General features: G+C 26.4%; 1 protein-coding gene and 1 pseudogene across 1 annotated transcript; both read right to left on the reverse strand.

Moving 5' to 3' along the window:
- Positions 1-311: 311 nt before the first annotated feature.
- LOC105193962 (odorant receptor 43a) lies at positions 312-5,518 on the reverse strand. Its single transcript, XM_011158655.3, has 7 exons — positions 4,493-5,518; positions 3,262-3,531; positions 2,444-2,912; positions 2,111-2,210; positions 1,448-1,567; positions 1,213-1,368; positions 312-986 (listed from the first exon to the last, which is right to left on the reverse strand). The coding sequence occupies exons 1-7, from the start codon at positions 4,521-4,523 to the stop codon at positions 933-935; spliced, it is 1,200 nt and encodes a 399-aa protein (XP_011156957.3). The 5' UTR covers positions 4,524-5,518; the 3' UTR covers positions 312-932.
- A 700-nt stretch (positions 5,519-6,218) lies between these two features.
- On the reverse strand, positions 6,219-10,917 carry LOC105200288 (annotated as a pseudogene).
- Positions 10,918-11,200: the final 283 nt, after the last annotated feature.

Here is an 11,200-nt window from a genome sequence, read left to right on the forward strand (position 1 = left end):
GCGTTCAAAAGCTTAAGAAATAAATTAGAAATTTCATTAAAAATATTATTTTATCTCTGTTTAATATTAAACAACAAGCATAAAATGATGTTTCTAATGTTTCTAAACATCGTTCTTTAGAATAACAATTAATTTATCGAAGAAATATTTTGATATAAAAATTTTAAAAAAACCATATTAACAAAAGTCCATGTTATTGTTATAACTTTGCATAACTCGAAATGTATACGGCCGAATAAATGTTAAATAACAAAAAAATCACTCGAGTGTATGTACCTTCGTATGATAATACATTCAAGTTTAAGAATAAGGAAGTGTATATATTTAATTAAAAGTCAAAAGTGTACCTTGAGAAAGATTAGAAGTGCTCAAAAGTATAAATGCCTTATAAGAATTGTCAGTCATTATGTATTGGCATATTAGCATAACTAAAAAACTGTGGGCTTCTAAACGAATAATTCCATAAGCAATTATTAGAATACGTTATCGAATAACGAAAATAATAGGGGTAACTATATTGTCCATAGTAGCCATAATACCCTCTTTTTTTTGTTGCTAAATAAAGTAATGTATACTTTATAGAACTATGCTAAAAACGATTATGTTAACAGAAATATAGAAAAAAATTTTAGCATTACTTGTATTTAAAGAATTAAACAATATCATGTTATAAATTTTAATTGAATAGAAAAATTAATTCAAATATTTTAAGAAAATTGTATTAGTAAATATATTAAAGCAAAAAACAATTGCTATTTTGTAAAGCTTTTTAGCTGTTTATATTGAGACGAATAAATATTTTTTTATAAAATATGTATTTTAATTTTATGTGCTTATTATATTACAATATTATGTTAAATATATGTATATTTAAAACAATATTGTACTTATACCTTACTCCCAGGTAAATATAAATATAAAAATTGATTTTTTTATTTTTGCATTGCGAATAGAATTGAAACATAACCGGCAGATGTTTTTATCACCTGTAACACGTAAAATAGATATAATATTAATAAAACATAATTTACCCTAATTAAACGTAATTAAATGTAAGACATTATAATCTTAATATAACAATGGTTAATGCAATGTGTTATTATTAAAGTTAATGTTTTATTATTAGAATCAACTAAAATTATTAATTTATTATACCATAAGTTTAAAAAAGATTAAATAATTAGTATTATAATCATTGATTAAATCACTTACATTACAAAACATTGACATTGTCATAGGAAACATTTTCCCAGCCGTAATATAAAGAGACTTGTTAGCTCGAATCATTATTAAAAGCAAATTCTTTGCCTTTGCTGGTTCCAATGTGTACCATTTGTGCTCGTAAGCTGCCTGGTATAGAGCTTCGCACTTTACAAATAACGTTACAATGTGAAATGCTTCTGATGTCTATGTATGTATTACGGGTTTTTAGCATATCCGTACTTACTTTTGTTACCAAAATCTCACCAACAGCGCAAAAAAGACACATGTGTGTAGAAACATTTAATACAATAGAAACGAGGTATATAAAGCGAAACATTGACATCCCTTTTCCTTCTGTAAGTATCTAAAAATTAAAGAAGCAATATCAAACTTGATTTGTAATATAAGACTCTTTTAATTTTTAATGCCGCACAAAATTTAGAGTTATATTATTAACTACATATTATTTTAAATAAGTAATTTTAAATAAGTAATTTTAACTTCTTATGGGTACTTACATATATTGTATATAACAATCTTGTTTTAATTGTTTTAATATATCATTGATTTGAGAACAATAATTACTGAGTTTTCTTATGTTTCGTTAAACATTAACTTTTTAAAAGTATTGTTCCTTATGAACAAGTATTACTGCCGTAAAAATTACACATAAAAAATCACACACAGAATCTGCCATTTTCTGTGATGTTTTTAGATTGGCAGTAATACAATTACTGTCGTATTATTGCTAATCTAAAGAAATCACAGAAAATAGCAAATTCTGTGTGTAATTTTTTCGGCAGTAATACTTTTTCATAAAGAGTCGGAAACAAACTATTTAAATCTTATTGTTAATTTCCATTTTATTTAAATTAAAAACATTTTAAACATTTTTTTTAAAACTTACTGCTAGAGTTAGAAATCCGTACAGACAGAATATTATGCCAAAATACATTAGTAGTCCCAGTAACAGTAAAGTATATGTACTTTCGATAATGCGAAAACACCTTCAAAAAAATTTATGAAGTAATAAAATGTATGTTATTACACGAATTTTAAAAGTAATTTATATTTATTTAAAACTTTGTAATTATAGTTTAGTTACTAATTTATAATATTTAATTTACTATAAAGGAAAATTTTATATAATAAAATAAATTACTTTATTTAAAAAGATGTAAATTGCGCAACATTAGATTCACTTATTTTTAATTTTAGAATATTAAAATGATTACGAAACTTGATCAGCCGTATGTGCTCCTCCACGATTAGGGCTATGCTTTCATTATAATTTTTAAATAGTTTTACGTTAATTAGTTTTTCTTTAAGAATTTCTAGTTGTCCGCACAAATGAAATATCAATAATCCGAGCAAGTTATCCACACCGGTGTAGGATGCAGCACACATCAAGATAACGAGAGATTGTGCGGCGAATATAATCTCGAAATACGGACTTTGATTTTTGTCATAGATATAATGAGCTTGTAAAGGTAAGATTTTAACCGGATCCGTGACATTTGTAATATATCTTACAGTCATTCCAAAACAAGGTAAAATTATGGCTAAAGTGCTGCCTAAGAACATGAAGGAACAACAGACTATTGTAATGATTCTGGCATTTTGTGCTTGCTTTATCATAATGCACCGTTCTTTACTGGTTTTGTCCTTTATCCAGTCTTCAGCAATCATATTTATGGCCATTAGAAGATCTTCAACATAAAAAATCATGAATAATGTATTAGACTATAAATTGGCAGTCAAAAATACAGACATGGTATCAAAACTATAAAATTAATTTAGTATATACATATATAAAGATTTTTAATAAAGTTTTCTCGTTCTTTTTTAGCAATTATTTTTAAAATTAAAAATTTTAGTTATTTATAACGTCTTTTCAAAACTTATAATTATAAAAGCAGATATATGTTATAAGATGTAAGTAAATTATTGCAATAATTCAAAGTTTGAACTTAAACAGAGAATATTTAAAGGAATGCATTTCTGAAATGCAATGCAATAATTTTATGTGTACAGCATTCCAGATTTTTTGTGTCCTACCTGTTTTCTTCCACCATATGTCAATGAGTTTTATTATGGTCATCGTTATTGGAAGAGTAAATTGTAGATTGTCTATCATTGCCATCAGATCACCCCATGTTCTCACTAGTGAATGTATACCAGGAATTGTACCAACAAAAAGAATAACAATTACAGTGAATGCCGCACGTACATTTGAAAAGAATTTATCATAAGCATTTCTGTGAGCATTTGGCCAAATTCCAATAATGTTCAGTAGAAGGCGATTTAAACGAGTTGCCCATTCGAAATCTAGATAAAAGAGTTTTTTTTATAATACGATGTTTCTAAAGTTTTGAGATTTGCGCTCAGAGCGCAAATAACTTTATCAAATTTTTCGAAGATGGCTAAAAAATGATTTTGTGCTTGAATAAGTGTATTTACAAAAAATATGTTGAAAAGCTATAATATAACATTAAAGAAAATAAATAAAATAAAAAAAGAAAGATTTACAAAACTAGTATCAAAACTTTGGAAATACTGTATTAATTATGTGGCAGTAACTTGTATTTGAAATATTGTATTTTTAAATTATCTTACAAAAGTTTTTGAATATATCATTATTGATTCAACACAGTATAATAGTAATAACAATTTATGATTATTGTTAATTTTACTATTAACTTTCTAGTCATGTGTTAAATATTTTTAATATTTATTTTTAACAAGAAAATATAAAAGTATATCTAAATAAATTCTATATAATTTGATCATTCTAAAAATTAAAATTTATGTAACATTTGACACTAAAATATAATGGTTAAATGCTTACAACTAAAAATAAATATTATAATGATTACAACTCAAAATAATTTTTATATGTTATCAAAAAATCATGTGTTGAAAAATATAAAGTGTCAATAAATTTTTTATTTGAAAAATACTATTGAGTGAAGTAATAGTTAATACAAAAATTGTTCTATGCAATACGATGCAACTAAAAAGTTTTTACTATTATAAATTTTACTGATTGACCTGATATTACATTTTTATCTTTTTTTGTCAACAATATTGTGTAAAACATTTTAATCGGTTGTTTGATATTGACTTCTTTTAAAAAATTAACAAAATTAAATATTTTAAATGTTAATTATATATTAAATTAAGAAAATATAGAGAATTATATATGTATATATATATATATATATATATATATATATATTTATTTATTTATAAGCATATATTTTATTTTTAACGTCATTATTGCAAGTACCTGCATTTCCATTAGGTTTAATAATGTCCATGTTGAGACTGACAATGTTGCATAATGTTTTTCGGAACGAGAAATATGCTTCTAGAAATGGTAATTTCTTCCGCGACTTGTTGGCAAACTTTATGGTCGTTCTACAGTGTAAAGAATCATTAATGTTACAAAAACGTCGACTGATACTGCAGCAAGACAACTATAATTGTCAGATGCTATAGCATTGGATAAAAGAGAAATAGATTGGAACGACTAACAATAGGGCCGCAGCGATGAATAACGATTTTAAATTATTTATATTTAAATAATTATAAACTAAAATAATACTGTAAATATTGGAATTAATTTATTAAAAATATAACGCAAATTAATTTATTGTTACAAGAAACAAAATAACAATAATATAAAAAAGTTTAGGCAATAAATGTAATAGAAATATTATTTAGTTATAACAATATCATTACAAATTTTAATTTAATCTTTTCAACATTAATTTTATTATTTCACCCGGAAGCGTAGTGTGTTTTAAGTTTTTTCTGTTTCTTTATATTCTTTATATTCTTGTACACATTTTATGCGTCCCTGTCTTGATGTATATCCCTAGTTTAAAAAGTTTCTGAAATATACCTCGTAACTATTGACCAATACGTATAACATTTTTTGTGTTTAAAATTTAATTTTTTCTTCTTATATCATCCTTCTCTTTTAATCAACCAGAGATGGATTATGTGTTTAAAATTTAATTCTTTCTTCTTATATCATCCTTCTCTTTTAATCAACCAGCGATGGATTATGCGCATTCTGCTTGCGAGACTGTGCTATTCTTTACCATCATTGGAACCCTCCAGTTGCCTATGCCCGCGTTATTTATGGCAGTATCTTATGGTAGCGTGTCGGTGACAGGTGCTTTGCGTTATCGTATTCGAATATAAGAGAAATAATTATTAGGATTTTATATCTAAGTTGTTAATTTTGTCTGCGCGGTAAAATTATGCGTGTGATAAGTTTGCGTATTAAAAAAAGTATGAGATTAATTATATTTATACAAATGAGTTTGTAACGTATAGATCTGATTATCTTACTAACAATAAGTAATAGTGTTATTGATGTTGTTTCTCATGCGCGCAATAAAGTGTTTACAAAGAATAATATCACAATTTTTTATTGCTACTACTGGTATTTTCTCATCAAATGAAAGTAAGTAAATACTATGCACGATGATGTATCTCGTTTAAATACAATTTAAAGTACTTGTGAACTTGATGCTCAATTGTAATATTTCATGCCGAAATACCAGCATGCAGAAAAAGAATTTTTTGCTGCCGAAGCTAAAATATAATCATGGCAATTAAAATGTGTTCTTAAAATAGGGTTGTTTTTAATAAAGTTAATGTCTTTGCAGCAGTTTAATTTATTAATTATGAATATCTACAGCTACATACTTAAATAGAAGTAACAATATATTTTTTCAGATACTAGCAAAACAGACGAGCGCCACACGCGCGATATAGTATTTGTAATTTACAAATTATAAATTTACCCGATTTACACAAATAAACCCTTGATACACATAATTGTCAAAATCTCCGCAATGACAGTAGTACACAAAGTGAGCATAGCGGGAGAACCAATCAGCATTACGTAAAAGCGTCAACAATAAACTTCGAGAGATGCAATTATCGATTTAACATGGATTTTTTCAGATAGGAAAGGAGAATTAAGTAATTCCGTTGAGTTTTTTGGTTTTTTTTTATTTGATTTATTTGTTATGTAACAATATTATAATTATTGCAAACAGTAATAACAGTTTAAATGCAGTCTTGAATTAAAAAACGCCGATAAAATCTACATTTTTTACGATAAATACAAAATCAAAATATACTTTAAATCTAAAGTTTTATATCCAATTTTCGTGTACCAAAAATATTTAGTAAATAAATAAGAAATATAGATATCTTAGAAGTCATTATAATAAATCTGTATTAGTCGAGACACTGATAACTATAGAAACGTTGATACAATAAATAAATGTAATAATATTACGAAGTCTAACAAATATATTTAAATGTTCATAATAATTTTGTTATTAAAATAATGCTAGTACTATTAATATTAATAAGAATCTCGGTAACATTATCTATTCTCATGTAATGTATATGGAACATTATATTTCTCATACATACAGTAATGGAATTAATTTATATATGTCCAATATTAATCTGTTATTGTAATCTTTCCGACAAAACGAATATTAACGAAGGATTATTCTTACATAATATAATTATTCTGTATACAAAAGTATATTAAAATAGAATTATTAAAAAGTCAACAATTTTTTAAATATTTTATATTTTATCCTGTCATATTTTGAAGTATAAAATATCTCAAACTAATCATTTTTGAGGTAACTATATCTTTTATGTACAGAATAATAAGATGAATTAATTGGTGTAGAGAAAAGACATGTTTTTTTCAAAAAAGATATGTAATTGCATATTTACAATTGTATAATATAATACTATAATACATTGTCGATTTTTATCTTTTTCTTGTATATAGTAACTGAGGAGTTTCCAGAACATACCGTAAAGCAAATAATCTTAAATACATCGATAAATTATGGGATGTATCTTGTCGGTTATTGCATTTGGAACCGGAAGAAGATTTTACCACATTTTTAGAAACTGTTTCTCAAACGCTTTAGTTCAAGTAAATAATCTTTATTAATAATCAATTATTTACTTGAATAAAGAAAACTTTTTCTTTTTTCTAAAGCGTTTGAGAAACAGTTTCTAAAAATGTGGTAAAATCTTACTATATACAAGAAAAAGATAAAAATCGACAATGTAGTATTTTATTATTATATACTTCGTATATGAAATTAACCCTTATCCAAGCAGAATTAACTGGACAGCTGATTTTTTCTTATGTAATGAACAAAGTTTATGATTTGTGAAATTTGATGATTGCCTATTTTAACATCACTTTTATTAAAAAGTGTTTAGCACGATTGCATTATCAAGACAACTATTTCCACTTGACTGACTGCTGTGTAAAGTATTATACGTATATAGAAATTTTTTGTTGACGGCTATTCATACTTGTGTTGCAAAAAACTTGTTCAATGTTATATAAAATAAGACAATAATAAGACTTATTGTATGAGATAAAATGTCTAAATAATAAAGACATGCGAAAGTGATTGTTTCATCCTGATTTAATTGATTTTAATTTCACTATCATTGTTATTGTTTTTTTATTAATTGTATAGAAGCAATGATAGCACTTTAGAACGTGTTTTACTTATAGTAGTAATATTTGAAAAATATATAAAATTTTAAATTAAATAAAATACGCGTTGACTATACAAATTTATTAATTGCATGAATTAAAAATATATTATAATAATTTGAGGTCTAACAGAGCGTTTTGTTTACTCTACAAATATAGTTTGCCTGAGTAAGGGTTAATTTTGTATAGTATATAACATGCACTTACTAATAATGAAGTCCGCTCTCATTAGATATTTTTTCATCTACTGAACAATATAGTAGTTTGTGCTCCTTGTTCCACAGTATTACAAAATAATCGCGTATAAATGTGCCAAAAAAAATCTGTACCTGGAAATATTGTATTATTGGTAGAACGTGTTATTCTAGTCGGTACAAGCCCAGGATGGTATACTCCATACATCCTGGGCTTGTACCGACTAGAATAACACGTTCTCTATTCTAGTCGGTACAAGCCCAGGATGTATGGAGTATACCGTTATCCCATGAATATTTGCTTCTGAAAATAAAAATCTTTGTCAATCAAAATCTGTACCTGGAAATATTGTATTATTGGTAGAACGTGTTATTCTAGTCGGTACAAGCCCAGGATGTATGGAGTATACCATCCTGGGCTTGTACCGACTAGAATAACACGTTCTACCAATAATACAATATTTCCAGGTACAGATTTTGATTGACAAAGATTTCTATTTTCAGAAGCAAATATTCATGGGATAACGGTATACTCCATACATCCTGGGCTTGTACCGACTAGAATAGAGAACGTGTTATTCTAGTCGGTACAAGCCCAGGATGTATGGAGTATACCATCCTGGGCTTGTACCGACTAGAATAACACGTTATACCAATAATACAATATTTCCAGGTACAGATTTTGATTGACAAAGATTTTTATTTTCAGAAGCAAATATTCATGGGATAACGGTATACTCCATACATCCTGGGCTTGTACCGACTAGAATAGAGAACGTGTTATTCTAGTCGGTACAAGCCCAGGATGTATGGAGTATACCATCCTGGGCTTGTACCGACTAGAATAACACGTTCTACCAATAATACAATATTTCCAGGTACAGATTTTTTTTGGCACATTTATACGCGATTATTTTGTAATACTGTGGAACAAGGAGCACAAACTACTATATTGTTCAGTAGATGAAAAAATATCTAATGAGAGCGGACTACATTATTAGTAAGTGCATGTTATATACTATACAAAATTAACCCTTACTCAGGCAAACTATATTTGTAGAGTAAACAAAACGCTCTGTTAGACCTCAAATTATTATAATATATTTTTAATTCATGCAATTAATAAATTTGTATAGTCAACGCGTATTTTATTTAATTTAAAATTTTATATATTTTTCAAATATTACTACTATAAGTAAAACACGTTCTAAAGTGCTATCATTGCTTCTATACAATTAATAAAAAAACAATAACAATGATAGTGAAATTAAAATCAATTAAATCAGGATGAAACAATCACTTTCGCATGTCTTTATTATTTAGACTGGTATACTCCATACATCCTGGGCTTGTACCGACTAGAATAACACGTTCTCTATTCTAGTCGGTACAAGCCCAGGATGTATGGAGTATACCGTTATCCCATGAATATTTGCTTCTGAAAATAAAAATCTTTGTGCAATCTTTTGTACACTTTTTCATTATCTAATAAATTAATCAATTAAAGATTGTTAAGTATTAATTAACATATATCAAATCAGGTCTGTCCAAAACTTTGATCGCAATCTAAAACGCTTCTATTTCTCTGTGATTGACCAGTTGATAACTTTGGCATATAAATCAGATTGTGTAAACGTAATAATTGTTATAGGCTTCACAGGCAGAGGATAATAGGTAAAATTTAGTCGATTGCAGAATTAAGATGCTGTCAGTGCCTTTGTTTTATAAACTTAAACAAGTTTGGATTTAAGCAAAGATCTTCTTTTTGATACCTTTTGTCTGATAATATCGAGGCGACGGAGAAGTAAAAGAGTTTTAAATGGCGAGCAAAGTTTTGGACAGACATTTGTACTAAATAACTGATCTATCTCCCAAAACCTATATGTTATTTTTTTACATACTTTTTAATCGATGAGCAAGTGCTTTAGTAAATAAAATGTTCTCCAATTTGTTTCGTGAATAACTCATAATTGGCAATATTTCTAGATTGATATTATTAAAATTAATATCACCAACTATAACAGAATATTTTTATTATAATAAAACTTTAAACGAAAGAATCCTGAATGTATATAAAAAAACATTTTAATTTTAAAAAAGTCACTACAATATTGTTTTACTTACAAACGTGTGCAATTGATGAGAGATTAATTATTCTGCAATTAGAAGACAATTTCATTTTCGGTAAAAGTAAAAGAGTCAATAGAAAATGATTTAAATAATTGACTTGTAATGTTAATTCATTATTGTCTATAGTTTTTTCATAGGGGTGCGCACAAACGCCGGCATTATTGATAAGTATATCAATATTAGTTTCATTCATTATTATTTTTTTTGCGCATTGTTTTACACTCTGTAAACTGTTTAAATCCAAATAATAAGTTACGAGTTCATCTACACTCGTTTCATATTCAGCTTTCGTGATCCTAGAAATAGTCATAAATTTATATATCACATTTTCTTCAACACGCAAATTTTTAATCACAATAGATATAGTTTTATAAAAAGGGAAAATTAAAATAAATTTATTTAACTGATTTTAGAAGAATTTATATCTTAAAAATTAACTTACCATGAAGGCGGTTTATTTTTTATATTTTTAATTGCTTTATTGGTTTTTTCTAAGTTTCTGCAGGCCAGGATTACTCGAGCTCCTAAATACACATTTTATTTAAACAAATGTTAAGAATACTTTTTATTTAAAGAATTGTAAAAAAGTAGAGTTTATGTAGAGTTCTGTACAAATAAATCAAAAATCAAGAAAATTTTACTATTTCAGTAAAGAACAAATTATAATTTTAGTAAAAATTACCTCTTGCGTGCAAATCTCTAGCAGTTTCCTTGCCGATCGCTAGCTCCCGTTATAACGACAGTTTTGCCATCTAGACGTGCTTTGCTCGTACACATTTGATTGAAGAACCACATTATACGAGATACTTTCTTATCCACCTGCCAATATGCAATTGACTATTTTTATTAGAATTCATCAATGCTGGGCAAAATAGTTAATTGAAATAGAAGATAAAAACAAAAATATTTATTTAAAAGAGATGTTTATAAACAATACTATTTGAAATAAATATTTTGTGAAATATATATAAAAAAAGCAAATCGTATTTAACATTTATATTTACATTTACTTGAAATAAGATATTTGTTTCATTTTGAAACTTTATATGCAAATAAATTTCCTCTATTTTCTATTGTTTCTATTTTATTTATTGTTTTATTT

Source organism: Solenopsis invicta, chromosome 7 (genome assembly GCF_016802725.1).
Source record: "Solenopsis invicta isolate M01_SB chromosome 7, UNIL_Sinv_3.0, whole genome shotgun sequence".
NCBI classification, from domain to species: domain Eukaryota; kingdom Metazoa; phylum Arthropoda; class Insecta; order Hymenoptera; family Formicidae; genus Solenopsis; species Solenopsis invicta.